The sequence below is a fragment of the Schistocerca cancellata genome, chromosome 3 (assembly GCF_023864275.1).
Source record: "Schistocerca cancellata isolate TAMUIC-IGC-003103 chromosome 3, iqSchCanc2.1, whole genome shotgun sequence".
Taxonomy (NCBI): Eukaryota; Metazoa; Arthropoda; class Insecta; order Orthoptera; family Acrididae; genus Schistocerca; species Schistocerca cancellata.
This window is the reverse complement of record NC_064628.1, coordinates 482,485,766-482,505,794: the sequence shown is the minus strand read 5'-3', so window position 1 is coordinate 482,505,794 and position 20,029 is coordinate 482,485,766. Positions and strand designations below refer to the sequence as shown.

Here is a 20,029-nt window from a genome sequence, read left to right as displayed (position 1 = left end):
TATACTCGCATGAATGCTAGACATTTTAAACCAATTGTCGCGAGCAAATGCAAGGACGATTCATGATACTACTGTAAAAATGTGTAATAAGTGACTTTCATTACAATCCAAAACACAAATATTATATGGGTAACAAAGAGACTAAAAGTTTAACATGATCTCACAAATAGCCTTTGTTATATGTGAACATTGGATAGAATCTGAACTTTTTGTGATCAAACTGGGTATTAAAACAAACCAGGCGAGATGACCATGGCTCCGGCGCAGTTTTCCCAGGTTTTCTGATCGCACGTAGCCCGAATGGGGGAGCCAAATAAATGTAATGACCCTGGGACTAGGTTGACGGTCACCTCGCAAAGTGTAAGAACAGTATAAAAAGTGTAATTAAACCTACAGTGTAAAGGAACTAAGAAGTGTAAAGTGAATGATCCAACCAAGGTAACAGACAATAACCAAACAGACGTTAGTGGCAGCATATTGCCGAACATTTCCAACGTTAGTCAATTGCTGCCAGGGGGCATAGTAACGTCTAGAGAAACAAAAACAATATATTATGTAGTAATTAGAGAATTAGATGTATCATATTGTGTCATTGCATAAAATTATGTATTTTTTTTTATTATTTATTTTTGAAAATGTCTGCGTCGGCGAGTAATAAAACCGACACAGAAGATAAATGTTAAACAGAGATTAAAAAAGAGAACTAGTATATAATGCGTGATGTAGATTAATGTCTTTGTCTTCTTGATTTGGAAGTTGTGCGAGTAAGATCTCCTGTTGTTGTCGGAGAGAACGCGAATGTAGCACTCCTTTGTCGAGACTAAGCAATGTACGCCATTACGTGTGAATTCACAAAGGTCTGTAATCACTGAGATATTTAAAGGTTTTAATAGAGTTGTTTAAATGAAAACTTGTATTATTTATTGTTAAGCTTGCTTGCATATTATCCCATCCTGTTGAGACATTTTTCAGTTATATAAATATTATCTGTGGTGCTGAGCTGCGTGGAGAACGAAGAGCCGCTGCCGCGGCGTATTTAAACGACTTACAATATAGTCGAGCATACCGCAAGGAAGCGGTAAAATAATAGTAAAATAATATTATTTATTTTAGCTCCCAGACTGGCAGTGAAGATCAGCAGATTTTATGATGTGTTGCAGGTTGACGCGGGCTGCTGATAGGATGTAATTTACAGTGCAAATAATTTAATGTACCTTCAGAATCTGATAGGAATCTTGCTGTGCTCCGTTCTGATCTGGCAAACTTTATAGTGACAACGTATTTTTTAATGAGAGTCTCATGTTCTTGGGCTAGTCGTGGTATGAAATAGCATTTTAACGAGAAATAAAATCCACTGCGAACTTGTGTTTTTGAACGATCATACGAACTGTAACATCAGTGTTCATAACAAAGTAATTTCAACTTTTAATCACTATGAAGTAGGGAAGATATATTGATTCTTAGCATGAGTTGCAGTTACGAAAAATCGTTCCTTAAATTGTAGGCCAGATCCAGAACAATCAGACTTCCATATATACATTTTATTCCGCTAAAAGGTAATGATGATAAAGAAAAGCAAAGCACAGCATTGCTAAAAGTATTTCACGTAACTCTCTTCGTAAATGTGTTGTTACAAAGAGAATAAATAAACCGAAGAGCAACAATTTTACAATCCGCGAGAGAGTTATACGCGAAACTGTTGAACAACTTGTGAACGAGTACAGTTCTTTCCCACTGTCTGTTTTATGTTTGCATGTGTGTTCTATAGTTTGCATTAATGTAAACCTTGAAAGTATATTTGGTTCCATTGTGATCACTGTTTTGTTTTTGATAGTGAATTCTATGAGTTACAAGCAGTGAATTCAGTAACATGGCAAAATGGCCTTATATATCAAATTTCTTTATTAGATGACAAAAAGTAACTAAACCAAATGAGGACATTACATCTCTGTCTGTAACTGCAGAGGCTAGTTTCCACAATGATGAAATGGAAGTAGGAAGATAATCAAAATGGTTGGAAAATGAAAAACTCAGTGAAAATAAAAATGTAGATTTATTTGCTATTCCTAGCAGCAGTGCCAGCAGCACTAATCCGTCTGCTTCAGTTTGTGATATATCTACGAAACCTACTGACAAACCAAAACAGCTTCTATTAAGTCATTTTTCGTTTTGCATGTTCGGAGACAGGAGGAGGATCAGCTGCTGCTCTGATTAGATGAAACATGTGCTCTAGCAGTTCAAGAAAGCAGAAGATACACAGAAACGATTGCTGATGTACTCTGATACACAGTCATCATTCAACGAACTGCTCAAAGAGGTCAGAATGAATTGAAAGATAGTGCAAATAAGGGAAATTTTTTAGACTTAATGGAACTTATAGGGAAAAATATCTGAGTATTAGGACAAAAAACTTGAATATAAAGGGGGAAAATACACACATCATGGCATACAGAATGAAATTCTTTGCAGCATGAGCAACAGTGTGCTACAACATATCTCAGATGAAGTGAAAAAGTCCAGTATTTTGCTCTAATGGTTGATAGTCAAAAGATGGTTCAAAAACTGAGCAACTATCAACTGTCATTCAGTATTATTTAGATAGTAATATACAGGAAAGGTTTTTAGGCTTTGAATCTGAAAAAAATTGGATGGTTTTTCTTTGTTAGTCTGCATTAAAAAAAAAAAAAAAAAAAAAAAAAACTAGCAAACTGTGTAATTAATTTAAATTACTGTATTCCACAAACATGATGGAGTTGCAGTTATGAGTGATTCTTGTGCAGGTGTCCATGATCTTTTAAGCAGGGAAGTCCCACAGTCCATCAACACACGCCTTATGAACAACAAATTGAATCTCATCATAATACCAACGTACAGAGGTATCAGATCGGCTATGTATTTTTTTATGACACTGCCAGGAACCTATGTTTTCATGAGTGAGTCAGCTGTGCATCAACTGTTTACTGATAAACAAATAAAAATGAAGACTGGAAAAGTGGAATAAAAACAGTTAAGTGACACTAGATGGGCCTGTCAATATGTTGCATGTCAGGTTGTGAAGAAGACAAGTGACACTATCATTGTAAACCTAGTAAACATTCAGGCAGAAAATTCAGAACAAGCTGCAGAAGTATCAGGATTTAGTACAAAGTTAAATTTTTCTTTTGCTTTTCATTTGTGCTTGTTCACATGTTTGCTAGAAAAGTGCAAGTCACAATCTGATATCCTTGAGGGCAAAGACTGTGATGCTGTTGCTGCAGTCAACTTAGTAGAAGCGACAAGGGATCAGTTCAAGTATCAAATGTGTGATCAGACTCAGGTTTCACTTATGTATGGAAAGAAAGTGCAGATGTGGTAACAAAAATAGGCACCAATATTCCAACAGATTCCTTTTCTCTTCGCAGAATTCAAAAGTTGCCAAAAGATATTGGGGAATACGTTTGCAATTTGCCGAACAAAGACTGCCTGGAACCTGTACAACCAACTTGTTTCAAATCTTTAGTATCTGATAAAGCTTTGCATATAATAGACACTAAACTTGAGAAACATTTTATTTCAAACTCCAGAATAATTAAAGGAATCACTTGTCTAAAACCAAAAGTGAATATTTTATGGATAAACAAATGTTATTGGCATTGGCACAAAATTGTTCATGCAATACTGAATCGTAGGAGGCAGAAATTAGGATATTAAAAAAGTCTTACCATTAAATATGAATCGCAAAAAGGAGTGAATACTGACAATTCACTTGCATTGCAGCAGTTATAGCAACAGGAACTTGCGTTACATGTGCAAATTAAGCGAAATAGCGGTGACTATTCCAGATTCCTCTGCATCATGTGAAAGAACATTTTAGTGTATGCGACATGTAAAAAATTATTTAAGAAATTCAATAGCTTGATGAATGCCTAAGTTATTTACCTATTCTTGCAATAGAGAGGACTGTGACAAAGACCATTGACTTCCAAAAAGTGGTTCATTATTTCACCATCAGTCACAACAACAGAAGGGTTTATGTTTTAAATGTTGTTGCTTGTTATTTTGTATTTTGTGGTTTTTCACTTTTTTATCAATGGTAACAATTTTTCAGTTTTCCAGGTGAATATAAATTGAATGTACTCTTTAAAATGCTTGTTTTGAGGCATAATTTGTTTTCGTTCTGTGGCATGTTGGAAAAGGGGTGTCATTCATATTGGAGAATGTTATATGCAGACACTATATTGTGGCAGTTTTAGTCTATGGTTCCTAATGATACCGGCAGAGGTCAGGCCTGAAATATATGTTTATGATACTCCAATCTCGCACACATTTGCTCTGTAGCCGCTGGCAAATTAATTGTGTACTTTCCTTTTATTTGTGTTGTGCATTGGTTGTTACTTTCTTTCCTTAGTTTTAAGTGAGTGAAGACACTAAATATGGTCCATGGTGGGGTTCGAGTATGGCCTTCACAACACCAGAAGGAACTGGCGATACCTTATGAGCATTACTTAACTTCTGCTTCACAGGAGCACACAACACAGATGTAGACTGCCAGTCTTGCGGAAGGGAGGCAGGGCTTGTTCCCCTACTGCTCTCCTCTCCCATCAGGGCATCCACGTTCTTGTTCATTTGTGCAGCAGCTGACTGCCATGATACAGTGCCTGAATTTAACTTTCAAGAGTTTGCTGTTCATAGTGTATATATGTACTGGAAAATATAGCTTATTTATACAGGTGTATTTTAGTTTCCAATACAAGAATTTAAATATTTTTTCAGTATCTTGCTGTTACAAGGGAATGCATGTAATGTAAAATATGTTTTATGTATACAGGTGTACTGAAATTGCTGAGGGAGGGATGGCAATGTTTGTCAGTATTTTACTGTTAGCACCAGGGAGTACATTTATCAGGAAATATAGTTACACATGTAGGTGCTAGAGCTTCTGAATTTATTTACTGTTTGTTTTTTGTAATGTTTAGGTTGTCCCCATTCAAAAGCCCCAAATTTTTGCTGCTCTCCAAATGATTTGTTTGAAGCAGAAATAATGACAGGCTACCTAGATTTAGGAGAGGACGGCATAGAGAGTGAGGAAGCAAAAGAGATCCTTGTATTTACGACCACAGCAATAAACAGAAATTGGAGATGTTGTAGAAATGAGATGTTAGTCACTATTGTTATTAAGTTACTTATGTAAATTGACTGTCACCCGTAATTTCTTAAAAATATTTTTGTCAGAAGTGGAATGGCTTTTGAGTGTTACTGAATGCTTAAAAATACCAACAAAAAGACAATGAGTCACTAGCTTTATTATGTAACTACAACCCATTTCAATGGTTACTCCACAATCTTAAGATGGTACATGCTCAAATTACATTAATTTACATTCCGTTTGCCAGCAACCAGTAAAGTCACCATAATTTTTTGAATCTTTGTGCAATTTTTTTCTGCATTGAAAAGGTTACCAGTATCTATATTACTAAATGACTAACCCAGGGCATAGTACCAAACCTGTTTGCAGGTTGCCTAACAAACAGCCTCCACGGGCAAGATAAATTTGATTTTCAATTCACCAATTGATCAACTTTAAAAATTTAAAATTCTGTCATCATCTACTCATTAAGAGATTTAATCTCATATTACAAGTGCAACACAATAAGGCAACTACTACAGTTAGAAACTATGGGTATATCTCAAGGCAATATAACTGCAGGTGTGCAAATACCCGGGACTTTATTCATCTGGTATTTGAAAATGAGAGCACAACTTCCGACAAACTTTACATGAATTTCAAACCTTTGTGAAACTACTTCTTGCTGACAACCCCTACAGAATTATGAAAAGGACAAAGTTTATATTTACATTTCCACTGTCCATGCAGCATCTGGCATGATGTTTTAATTTATTACTTCTTTACTACTAACTCTACTGGTAACACACTTTGCATGCAGTATCTACATGTATCACCGAATGTACCTGCAAACTTATATAATTGTATGATCCACAGTGCAGAAAACATGTCAAATGCATTTAGATGTGTGAAAAACTTGCATGTCCTTAAAATGTCACTCAGCAAAAATTCATCATGCACGATGTTTTAATTTATTAATTATTTACTACTAACTCTACTCACAAAACACTAAGCAGGCAGTATCCACATAAACCACTAAATGTACCTGCAAAATTATATAATGGTATGACACATACAGTTCAGGAGATATGACATCATGAACACTGAGATCCATGAAAAACTAGCTTTTGCTTCAAATTGGGCGCAAAATACCCAGATTATATTCATTCAGTATTTGATAATAAGAGCCCTTAAGGACTTCCAACAAATTTTAAGCAAATTTCAAACCTTCCATAAACTTCTTCTCTTTTACATTCTTTAAGTCAAATATTTTACACATTAACTTGGTTGGTGAGTAATCAGAGGTTTGAAGCTGTTTCAATGAGAGGTTGGTTCTTTCACAGGTTGTTACTAAAACCTTACTTGTACTACCACTGTAAACAGAAATTGATATAGTTTACTGTTTATCAAGGAAAATAATGTTGGCATGAGCTATTTCAAGATATTAAAAGGCAGTAAGATAGAATTTTCAGGGAGCATGACAAACCAGATGATGCCCTTGTCTAAAGAAAAAATTGCTAACAGAAATACAGAATGCTGCAAATACATGGAGCCAATCAATCAACTTTTATCTCATTGATCCAGATACATAAATGCCAACAATAACTAGAAGTATACAGTAGTTACAAATAAACAGTACACAGACCTAAATATGGCATTTTATGATGTCTGTTGTAATGAATTTCTTGGCAGAATCATGTAAGTTCAATAAATTAATATTTTGAATGATATTTTGTAAACTATATTTATCAATGTGGACTCAATGCTAGGCCTACCCATTTTATGAACTGTCCCACCCTTGGCCCATTCATGTGGCACATGCTAGAGCTACTACTGTCCAGTAGTTTAGGAGAAGATATGGAATAAACCCATCCACCTGCCCCCCCCCCCCCCCCCCCACACACACACACTCAAACAAACCTACAATTTTATACTTATTTTTCATTCTGTTATCTGGGGTGTATATGAACAAATTTTCCAAATTTCCAACTCAAGAGCATGCTATGTACTGACTAGGAATCTTTGAGATTGACACTGCAATATTTTAAAGTTTGTCCTTGCACTCTGTTATTTGTAAAACTGTAGATTAATTTGATTGGAAATTGCTGTCTTTTAAATTGGAATGGCAGTTCAGTAGAGTTCAGTGGTATTCTCGGGATAAATAGTGCCTGTCCTTTGTACTTTCCAGTCATAAGTTTGGCTTCAATGATGTTAACCGGTAGCTGTTTGATGATCATCCTTGTTCCATTGCATAGTTTTTCTGAGTTGAGATTTCTGGGTAGTATGGTTGGATACCCATTTTTAAGTCAAAGGCAATGTAATGGCATTCCTGGAACTTGCAAAGAGTTTCAAAATTCTATAGCGAAGTCCACACTTTTGATTGTCACTGAGGAATGGTTCATTATAAGCAATGTATTGAAGTAGTTCATTCATGTTGTAGCTTTTCCCTTTGTAATTTCGAAGTTTAGCACACTTTTTTTTTTTTTGTGGTCCATTGAGGAAGAGCTTGTCAGATTTTGTACTGTACGTCACCACTCGTATTGTCTTTGAAGCTGTCTCATAGCTGTTTTGCATTTGATGGGTTACATGTTGTTAGAATTATGGACAATAAGGCTCTCATTTGCTCAGCTGAGGCTGTGAGTGAGGCTTCTTGTAGTGTTAATTCCCAGTGGTTGTCAGTAGTTCTAAGCACTAGCATGCTTCTCTGTACGTCTGGTGTAGGTAACCATCAACAGTCTTGAGATCCGTGAAACTTGTTGGTTCCTGTATTTTGGGTAGCAGCAATCAGCGATAGAAACATTCGGCTTTGTTTGGAGGTACTGTGTGTACTCAGCCTAGTGTGCCAGTTTTTGTGATTCCTGGATGATCTTCTATTGAAATTCCTTTTTTTTGTCACTGAAAGATTTTTCTTGTTGTATTCCACATATAAGAAGTAGGGACATTGACATATATAGTAATGTTTTCACAAAAGGAGCCACTTGCCACAGTTGGTATAAAACTGTTAATGTTGTTTCTTGAGGTGGTTTCCTTGCAGCAATTTGGCGGTGTCTTTTGTGAAGTAAACTCTCTAGATGTTGCACAGTTAGTTTCCGTTAGTGTATGGGAAAATTGAAAATCCACCATGCTGCTTCGTTCTGTTGATGTATCTTCCCATTTGGTACATGAGGATCTCGTTGTTTCTGTTTTGTTGTTTGCTGGCTTTGGCTTTTCGAAATACTGCCATTTCACTTCTTTTGTTTACATAATTACAGACATATTTGATGGATTTCACATTTGTGTGTGCTCAGAACATTTTTGGAAAGTAGTGTGTTTTATGGTACTACCCACTGATTATCTATTTCCAGTTCATCGCTGCCTCATATTCGCATTTTTGGTGTGAAGCCACTGTTTTTGGGTGATCATCTTTTGTATTTGGGATAGCCATCAATTCCGATTTGTTTGTTGTCCAAGTATGGTTCTAGGTATTTTTCGTACATTTTCCATCACTCATACAAGACATGGTCCATGAATCATGTTTTTCACTACTATGTCATACAGTTCTGGATATTTTTGTGGGTTGTGAAATTCAGCTTGGATGATTTTGTCAATATCCATGCGATCAGTTCTGTCATGTAGCCATATGAGATTCTGTAAGTGAGGCAGTCCTCATTTTTACCATTTGATTGTGTACATCCAGTATGTGACGGTTCCAAAGATGTGGAATTTTGTGATGACTTCAATAAAAGAGGTGAGGTCATCCATATTTTCTTATGTGGGTCATGGCATCTTGAGTGTTTCGTGCATGTGTTCCGGACTTCCTGTGTACGATGAGGGTAAGGTTAACATTATTCCAATGTCATCTCTGTTTCTGTCATTTACAATTGTGTCTCAAAGGTGGACGTATTCTTCCATGCATATTTTCTTCTGATTCAGTCTTATGTAAAGCATGCATTCCACTTCTATTTTTGCATACATATCTACCAAGAATGGTTGGAATAAACGGCGAGTGTTGAGAATGTGATTGCATGTTTCAAAGTCTCTGATAATTAAGCGGTAAGCATAGAACTCCCTGAAAGTGACTTTTTTGTTTGTTTCTACATCTGTTTTAGGCTGGATTCATTTCACATTAAAATGATATCCATCCTCTCTATGCAGAAATATTAATGGATACTGGAGGGTATCATGTGAATGGTGTGTCTCTGCAATGTGTTGAGGTCCTCTTCTTTGTTGTACAATTATGTCATGGCTTGTGTTTTCACTGTCCATAAAATTTGATGGCGACTTTCTATACCTGAGGTGCATTAAATCAACGTTCGTGTTCTCCATGTGCTCTTTTGTCAGCTCATATTATAGCTTTATAGTAATCAGAAATCATTCAGTTTAGAGCTGTCTTGAATATGTGAATCAGTTGGTTATATTCATGTAAGATCCTCTGTACATCTTTGACTGCTTCTCATCTCAATCCACTGATATTTGTGCACCGTGAATCAATTTTTGTTTCTTCATTTCGATGAAATATACTTACAGAAATTTATTGTCTTCATTGGGTAGTGGTAGTAATGATCCCATGTTGGGATAGATTTTAGATTTGTCTTTGAATGAAAAAAAAGAAAAAAAAAAAAGATTTCCTCTCTGTTAGTTATGATCTAAGTGACCCTGTGAGAATTCATTCGAAAGCGGGTATGTACGCTTTTATATTCTGAAGGAAGTGTTTTGATTATGGAGTTTCCCCAGTCATGTAATGTAAAAATTCTTGTGGAGGTGCTTCCAGTGGTGGTAATCGAATTTTTCCATTCGTGCAACAGAATCCTGGTGTTTCTATACTGAACTTTCTTGCATTGAAAAATTGGCAGATGTCACCCATTTCCCCAATTACGACATGTTTGTGTTTGTTACATTCTTTCATCGAGACATAGTGAAATGCTACATTTGTTAGGTTGTACTGTTCACATGTCCTTGTCTGCACTTCTTGTAGGGTGATATTTTCATGGCTGGCCTGAGTTCGCAGTCTTTTACTATGAGATTGTGTCACAATTCTCGATACTCCAATCCCTTCATTTTGTTGTTCTTTGGTTTCTCTGCTTCTCATGATGCTCATTCCAGTTTGTTGGGAATAAAAATGTGCTTTGCACTCTTCATCTGTTTTATTTTTTTGCTGTTCATTTTGTTTTCACTGTTTTGCTTCAGAACTGGCAAAATCTGCTCCTCTTTTACATGTGGGCAATGTCTAAAATATAAATCACATTTACTTTTTATTAACAAATACACTAAGAACACTTTACACACTTTATTTTCAATTTATATTCAGTCACTGTATCACTCTGACTACTCACACTTCACTGTTTGTTTTTATTCACTCTCTGCACTACTTTTTCAGTGCCTTCCTTTGTCACTGATAAGAAACTGACGTTTGAACCCACAATGGGCCTTGCTTTATATGTCCCTACCAATGGGTAGACCCACCAGCAGCGAATTCCAGAACATACCAAAAAAGGCTTCAAATGAGCCCACAATATTCCAGAACATTTCAGAGTGTTCTGGAATGTTCCACAATGATCTCCAATGTTCCTGAACATTCTTCCCAAATGTTTCAGACTATTCACAAACATTCCAGAACATCCCGGATCATTGTGGAACATTCTAGAATGTTGTGGAATGTTCTCAAATGTTCTCAAATACTTTATAGTGTTGTGGGATGTTCTAGAAATTTCTAGAGGACGAAACTTCCTGGCCTTTATATCTTCAAATGTATGCCTTTCAAATAAAAATGAGCGCCTTATTCACGGATGGGGAATAGAGGGCTATCACACCATGATCATACCAGGACTTATTTATGAGTTTTAGCAGCATACACATTGTGCATTTACCTTTATAATATAAAAATATTGATTACTCTGCCATTGTTTGTGCAGTCATGAGTCATAATATATGAATAATGCTCCACAGTGTGGCAGATACTGAAATTGTATCCTACCTTCCAGATACCCTCCTGATTGTCTCCCACACAATTGGGACCAAAGCAGAACTCTTGACACATGACGTTTTTCTATTTATCTTAATTTTTTGCTGAGCATTTGTCTTCACTAATCAAAAAGGTTCTTGGTAGTCTTGCAGAGGTCTGGGATTGATCCTATGCAGTGTCACCCTCCTGTCTTTGACTGTGTATTATGTTGCTGCAAGGACTTGTGGCAAACATATTGACAGCACGGTGGATCATACCTATGATGAGGTCCATCCAGTATTGGACACTGTCAACAGCAGATTGTACAGAGCCCAGACTGCTTTGCTACAGACCTCGTTTGGCCATTTATTTTTGAGTGTGCTCTAGCTGGAACTTGCAGCTAGTTGAGGAAGTGGTCAACCAAAATGAAGATTGGTAGCAACTTTAGCAGTATATGTGGGAATGGCTAACTTAAAAGGAAGGTCTATGGAGGAAAAAAAAAAAAAAGAAAAAAAAAAAAAGAAAAGAAAGCCATTTTTCTCTTCAAAGTGAAATCTGAAACCATTCATGTTCAGCTGTATGAAGAGAGCAATTTCTGGATGAAGTTTGTCTTTGCCCAATCTCTTAGCCTTGTTCAGAAGCAACAGACTTTTTAGGGGATAGTAAGAGGGCTCTTTCATTCATCTGTATAGGCACCAGCATCTCGAAAGTTTGGATCTGAAGTGTTTGGAGTGAGGAGGGAGGCATGCTAGGATGGTCTGTGCAGTTGTGCAAAGCCACTGCACCAGGGTTGCGTAGTGGTTAGTACAATTGTCTAGTGAGCAGGAGACCCAGGTTCATATCTCAGATATGGTACAAATTTCCATTCATTGCTTCATTCTGTATATTGTAATAAAACTGGTTACGATGAGGTAAATATACTAACCGATCTTGGATCGTATGAAATGACAGATTCCCAAGTTGAAGACTCAAAACCCAGAAATCCACTACCTTATGGCTATAAAAACTGTATAAATGCCAACATATAAAAACACTTAATGTAATTACTACAATAATTAAGGACTTCTTTAAAATATAAGCAATGATAAACAATTATTTGTACTCTATTTTTGTAATACACATTTCAAAGATGATTTTATATGAATAGATCGATATCTGATAGTGTTTTCTTGCTAAATGTTGTTATAGGTAAATCTTTGTTCTAGTTCAGTACGGTCCGGATTGTGAATATGGAATACGAATTGTGTAGCATGGTGGTTGATGTTAGTTTGTACTATGAAGTGAAATGACTAAAAATATATTTATTCAAGAACAGAAATTCCACCTGTGTTCATATTACCCATATTTAAGAAAATGAAGCCAAGCATCCTCTACATAAGAATATAAAGTTGCATTTCAGAATCTAGTGTGGAGATGGACTATGAGCCTACAACTTTCAACAACTGTGAAGAAAACAGTAACAGATGAGTACTATGAAAACTATTGATTTAAATTCTGCTGTTGCTATCTCTCTCTGCAGTGTGTCACTAACCCATTGTGCCAAGTGCTGTGAATTTGTGACCAGCCACCCAAATTTAAACTTACTTCAAAATTAATGAATCAACTCTGGGTTACAAGGGATAGTGACTGTCAGAATACCTACATCTGCAAAGTTGTTTTCACTGTTGTGCAATGAGAGTACTCTGAAATCTTATGGTTTTGTGGTGGCTACTTTCGCAATCCTCTTGTTCTTTGCAGTTGCTTTCTCTCTACTTGTACAAAGTACTGTCATTGTAAAACAGGATGCCTTCGTGCTACATTATTGCAATGCCATAACTATATTTCACTGAAAATCGACTGCATCCACCATCACTTTGGGGGCTGGCGATGGCAACATTTACAGGTGCATTTATAGCCATAGGTATTTGTGTCAGCCTTGGGGGTCTCTACTTATGCAGCAACATTAGTTCTATATTCAACAGTGCTGGCTAAATCTGAGGAATAACTACAATTTATGATGGAGTGATTTGTAAAAATAAGAAAAGAGTATGGAATGTGGATAAATGTAGAAAAGATCAAAACAATGAGATCAGCAAATATGAATATTTCTTTTTTTTTTTTTTAAAAAAAAAAAAAAAAAGGTAAGAAATGACCTTGAAACAAAATAACATCTTTTAAGTATTTGGGCAGTTTGGTGACACAAAATGGAAGCTGTGTGGAGAAGGAGTAAAATACCTACGCAAAAAAGAACTCTGAAAATGTGACAGTTTTGTTGACAGCAGAAAGAGTTCTGACAGAACTACAAAAAAGATTTGCAAAATGATTTATCTGGTGTAAAGTATTCTTTGGCAGAAAATCATGGACAGTCTATAAAGAAAGAGCAAAAATGCATGGGTAACTTCGAAAAATTATTTTTGACATGAACGCTTAACATGAAACAGGCTGACAAAGTGACAAATGAAGAAACACTTACAAGAACAGGAGAGCACAGAAAATTGGAAATGATAAGAATATGAAAAACATGTTGGTAGAGACATATACTGGAACAAAATTACCTGCAATGAAGAGTTATCTAACGAAAGATTGCAGAGAAGAGAGGGAGAGGAAGAAGAAGGAGAGCTTGATTACTTTAAAAATGGATGAAGCTACCAATAGATTAACAAGAATGCACAGGACAGATGAATGAACTGACTGAACATTTACCGTAAGACAGATACCCTAAAGAAGGAGAATGGGGTTTCTTCAGGGTTGTGGGAAGGGAGATAGCAGAATTTGGAGGATGCACAGCCTTGAACATTTCTTTTGCTTCACAAGAATGGATTTTCTTGATTCCTTTGAGATTTTTTGAGTTCTTGGCATACTTCCTTCTCCACACAAGAGTGATAAAACCTTGCAAATAAATGTATTTTAGTACAGATATACACAGGAATTTAGTTTCAAGTGCTAATTATCCACTTCTGCTATAGAACTACATACATGCAAAAGTAGTATGATCAAACCCTTCGAATTTGAAAAATTTAACTGGAATAGGTGTACATGGTTTAAGCTTACGAGACACATATCCTGCCTTTCTGCAGCTGGTCGTACAGATGTGTAATGTTAAAATGAATAATACTGTTTCCTCCAGTATACCGTTTAGTTTTTGCAGATATTTTGGAGCTTCTATGACACCCACAACTGACCATTTTTTCAGCATCTCATTCACATCTATATTAATGTTGTGAAAGTACGCTGACGAGCTAAAACATCATGATCCCTGCCCACCATGAGGTTGACTGTGTGTTGCAGGCATGTGACACCATTAGAAAAGAATGCAAGTGGAAGAGAGACGAATGGGTAATCATCATAGTGAAGATATAGGCCACAAATGCGGAAACCACTGATATAATCGGTTTTGACAAAGGGCACATTGTTGTGGTGCTGCAGCTGGAAACGAGAATCTCTGAAATGGTGTAGGTGGTAGCCTGTCGGCATACTACTGTTGAGAGGACATATGGAAAGTGGTTGAAGGATAGTGAAATAATGAGTAGGCCGTATAGTATTGGATGACTATGTTTCATCACAGAACATACAGACCGGAGGAGTCCCCACTGTGTAATCCAGTATAGGCAATGATCTGTGGCAGATCTGATGACAGAGTACAGTGCTGATGCAGGCACAAGTGTTTCAGAGCACTCCGTTCAAAGGCCATTGTTGAACATGGAGCTGCACATCACACAACTTCTAGGTGTTCAAATGTTGACGCAACGGCATCGTTAGTTATGATTGTAGTGGGCACAGCATCATTGAGTTTTCACCGTGGACCAATACAAATGTGTCGCCTGTCGAACAATCACATTTCTTGTTACATCAGGTTGATGATTGGGACCTTACACGCTGTCATCCAGGATATGGCTGAACAAAACTTGCACCGTGACACTTATGCAGGTCGGTGAGGGCAAATTATGCTGTGGGGTACATTGAGTTGGGCTTCCGTGGGATCTGTGGTGGTGATCAAAGGCATCAAGATAGCAGTAAACTACACTAACATTATTGCGGGTCACCTGCGTCACTTCATGCTTGAAGTCTCCCCATATGGTGATGACGTCTTCCAGAAGGATAACTGTCCATGTTGGAAGGTCAGAATCGTGCTACAGAGGTTTGAGGTGCATTATAGTGAACTCTCATTGATGTCTTGGCCAGCAAATGTGCCTGATCTGTACCCAATGGAACACAAATCGGGTGCCAGCCACGTGCCTGTAAACCACTATTTGTGGGAATTGCTTGACCTGTGCCACATAGTTCTGGACTCCTGTCAAGGACTTGTAGGATCCATGCCAAGCAAAACTTCTGTTGTACTGTGTTTGGAAAGTGGAACAACATGCTATTAAACAGGTGGTTGGTTGGTTGGTTGATTGGCGAAGCGGCCCATACAGCGAGGTCATTAGACCCATCGGTTTAGGGAAGGATGGGGAAGGAAGGCAGCTGTGATCTTTCTAAGGAACCATCCCGGCATTTGCCTTGCCTGAAGCAATTTAAGGAAATCATGGAAAACCTACATCAGGATGGCTGGACGCGGGTTTGAAACATTGTCCTCCTGAATGTCAGTCCAGTGTGCTAACTGCTGCACTGCCTCACTCAGTAAACGGGTGTTTTGGCTCATCGGTGTATCTAACAATCAAACAACATTCTTATGGAAGCTGACTATATGAAGCTCTTTGTTCTCAATAATTTTGCTGCTTGTTGGGCTTCATCAGTATTGATCGGAATAACACTCTTAGGTAGTATTTCCACAACAATGAATTTTTAAAAAAATTTTTGGCTCTTTACATATTTAAAAAGACGAGGGCTAGAAGAAATACTTGGGTAACAGAAGAAATATTGAATTTAATTGATGAAAGGAGAAAATATAAAAATGCAGTAAATGAAGCCGGCAAAAAGGAATACAAACGTCTCAAAAATGAGATCGACAGGAAGTGCAAAATGGCTAAGCAGACAGGGCTAGAGGACAAATGTAAGGATGTAGAGGCTTATCTCACTAGGGGTAAGATAGATACAGCCTACAGGAAAATTAAAGAGACCTTTGGAGAAAAGAGAGCCACTTGTATGAATATCAAGAGCTCAGATGGAAACCCAGTTCTAAGCAAAGAGGGGAAAGCAGAAAGGTGGAAGGAATATATAGAGGGTCTATACAAGGGCGATGTACTTGAGGACAATATTATGGAAATGGAAGAGGATGTGGTTGAAGATGAAATGGGAGATACGATACTGCGTGAAGAGTTTGACAGAGCACTGAAAGACCTGAGTCGAAACAAGGCCCCGGGAGTAGACAACATTCCATTAGAACTATTGACGGCCTTGGGAGAGCAGTCCTGACAAAACTCTACCATCTGGTGTGCAAGATGTATGAGACAGGCAAAATACCCTCATACTTCAAGAAGAATATAATAATTCCAATCCCAAAGAAAGCAGGTGTTAACAGATGTGAAAATTACCGAACTATCAGTTTAACAAGTCACAGCTGCAAAATACTAACACGAATTATTTACAGACGAATGGAAAAACTGGTAGAAGCCGACCTCGGGGAAGATCAGTTTGGATTCTGTAGAAATGTTGGAACACGTGAGGCAATACTGACCCTACGACTTATCTTAGAAGAAAGATTAAGGAAAGGCAAACCTACGATTCTAGCATTTGTAGACTTAGAGAAAGCTTTTGACAATGTTGACTGGAATACTCTCTTTCAAATTCTAAGGGTGGCAGGGGTAAAATACAGGGAGCGAAAGGCTATTTACAATTTGTACAGAAACCAGATGGCAGTTATAAGAGTCGAGGGGCATGAAAGGGAAGCAGTGGTTGGGAAGGGAGTGAGACAGGGTTGTAGCCTATCCCCGACGTTATTCAATCTGTATATTGAGCAAGCAGTAAAGGAAACAAAAGAAAAATTTGGAGTAGGTATTAAAATCCAGGGAGAAGAAATAAAAACTTTGAGGTTCGCCGATGACATTGTAATTCTGTCAGAGATAGCAAAGGACTTGGAAGAGCAGTTGAACAGAATGGACAGTGTCTTGAAAGGAGGGTATAAGATGAACATCAACAAAAGCAAAATGAGGATAATGGAATGTAGTTGAATTAAGTCGCGTGATGCTGAAGGGTATTAGATTAGGAATTGAGACACTTAAAGTAGTAAAGAAGTTTTGCTATTTGGGGAGCAAAATAACTGATGATGGTCGAAGTAGAGAGGATATAAAATGTAGACTGGCAATGGCAAGGAAAGCGTTTCTGAAGAAGAGAAATTTGTTAACATCGAGTATAGATTTAAGTGTCAGGAATTCGTTTCTGAAAGTATTTGTGTGGAGTGTAGCATTGTATGGAAGTGAAACATGGACAATAAATAGTTTGGACAAGAAAAGAATAGAAGCTTTTGAAATGTGGTGCTACAGAAGAATGTTGAAGATTAGATGGGTAGATCATGTAACTAATGAGGAGGTATTAAATAGGATTGGGGAGAAGAGAAGTTTGTGGCACAACTTGACTAGAAGAAGGGATCGGTTGGTAGGACATGTCCTGAGGCATCAAGGGATCACAAATTTAGTATTGGAGGGCAGTGTGGAGGGTAAAAATCGTAGAGGGAGACCAAGAGATGAATACACTAAGCAGATTCAGAAGGATGTAGGTTGCAGTAGGTACTGGGAGATGAAGGAGCTTGCACAGGATGGATTAGCATGGAGAGCTGCATCGAACCAATCTCAGGACTGAAGACCACAACAACATCAACATATTTGTAAAAGGTTTTTGAACTTATCCTTAGCTAATTATTTTGTTATTTGACTGTGAATGGCAACACATAAGTGTACCCTTAATCCAAACATTGTTATTTGCACCCTCTGAGGGAATATCTGATAGGTTCATAACTACCTGAATCCATTACCCTTTTATTAGCACAAGAACACGTATATTGTCTTTTTTTCTACACTTGATTTGCATATATAAGATACAAAAGCCAACAGTACCACTAAAATGAGAGACTGACAATGGCAATAACATCAAAAATTCATAAAGAGTACAGAGCAGTGTTCCGAAAATTATGGTACTGTAATAATAAAATGAAGATGTTACCTTTGGAGCAAATGAGTTTAATCTTTCTTCTTGTGTAATATCTTCTAGTAATTTTTGAACTGAATCTTTGTTCCCCAAGCTGCAATCTCGCGCTGCACGCAACATCAGATTGTAGCTTTCAACATTGGGCTTTACCTTCATATGCAAGAGTCTCCTCCAAACCTGAAGAATATTTTAACACACATAATTACCTACACTTATTTTTCGTGGCAAACATTGATTATTATGTACCACACATATACTGGCAGCTTTACATTAACAAGAAACAACTTTTTGGAAAAAAAGGTCATAACTGTTACTGAGGACTAAACTTAAATTGTTTTAAATGTGGATCAGATAAATATGGATCAAATAAGATTACTAAGCAACTGTAAGCTGCAAGTATATATACAGACATCTGTTTTTAAAAGGTATTCCACATGGCTCAGTCAGAAACCATGCCAGTGACAGTGACAGTGACAACAAAGTGTGATGTAGGTACCAGGAATGTGAATGGAATATATAAACACAGTTTTCAGTAGAAGCCAACAGCTGATAATGAAAGCAATTTTATTACACAGACGCAACATGAGGCACAGCTGAAACTGAACTGCCTTCTCAACAAAGAATTTGACATTTGCACATGAGAAATTTTTTCGAATCATAGAAAAATGCTGGTAATACCTTAGATCCTCCCACAATACATGACTGTTAAATTATAAATGCTGGCTGGTCAGGATCAAACACAGGACTTGGCTGTCACCAGCCAGCAACTGATATGCTACTCTTGATGTGTAGGCTGCAATGTTTTTCCCTGCCATGGAAAAACAGTAACCTACTGTTTGAAAGATTTTGACAGAACTGGCTGCCATGTCTTGGCCCTGGATCCTGTTGAATGTTCTTGGACAGTTAGGCATCATTCCATTCTGACTGTGTTGACATATACTCACTGTCACTGTGACATTCGAAGCTTTTAGAGCTTGGAATTGTCTTCTGAGCATGGATGAAAAGGAAATAATTATAAATTATCTGAGCACCCAACAGCAAGTATTCAGTTTGAGGCAGGAGAAGTGTGCAGGATCTGTAGCAACAACAGGAACATATAATAAGCCACGGCCTAGATAAGATTGTGCTATGAAAACAGTAAGGAACGGGAAGGACCCAACTTAGTTCAGTGACAATATTCGGAAGTTACTGCATCAATCCACACCTGAGATCTGGGTGCACAGTCATAAGGCACACCACAAAAGTTGGCAGGTGCAGCTAGAAAGTTCAACAAATATCTAAGGCTGGCACTTGTGGACACATGTGCAGTCTCTCATCAACACACTCTATCAGCTGGCTGATAGCTTTTAGAGATGGGTCCAGCCAGCTCTAACACAGTCATATCTTTCCCTCAGGATATGTGTTATCAGACTGTTATTATGAGCCACTCCTTGGCTATTGTACCCATAATAATAAGTTGTTTTCTAGACTTAATAAACATCTAGTCTTTGTCACAAGTGCTATTTTGCCACAGACAAGTCAAAAGAGTCATATGTGGACGTCATGGTTCAGAATGTTATCATCTACGCCACCCCGGATAAGGAAGTCCAGCTATAGGCACTCTCTTGATGAGATTTTGTCATGTGCCCAGTCGTGTGAGTTCACACAAGCTGCTGCTCAGCAGCTGGTAGCTTGGTGTGCTGTCATGTCAGTACAAGGTGGCCCAGCTGTGTCCTCTGTGTCCAGAAAGGATGACATTGGGTAGTTCAAGCTGGCCAGTCCAGCACTCCTGTGTAGCGCATATATGACATTCCAGCCACAACTCTCTGTTGCCACACAGTGCATCATCGTGTTACCTAAAACATGACAGATCAGAGTGTCCCCAGCGTTGGGCCACCTGTCTTAAGTGTTGGACAAAAGGCCATAGTGTGGCAGGCTGCCACTCAATGGCACAGAATGCAGCA

The 20,029-nt window shown here is 37.6% G+C and overlaps 1 protein-coding gene across 1 annotated transcript in view; it reads right to left on the bottom strand.

The window, feature by feature from the left end:
* The window catches only part of LOC126175254 (pentatricopeptide repeat-containing protein 1, mitochondrial), a 78,251-nt gene that overhangs the window by 40,658 nt on the left and 17,564 nt on the right, over window positions 1-20,029 (bottom strand). The window contains exon 5 of the mRNA XM_049921896.1: window positions 18,102-18,263. Within this exon, the coding sequence (XP_049777853.1) occupies window positions 18,102-18,263 (162 nt within the window). The remainder of the gene's footprint in view (window positions 1-18,101; window positions 18,264-20,029) is intronic.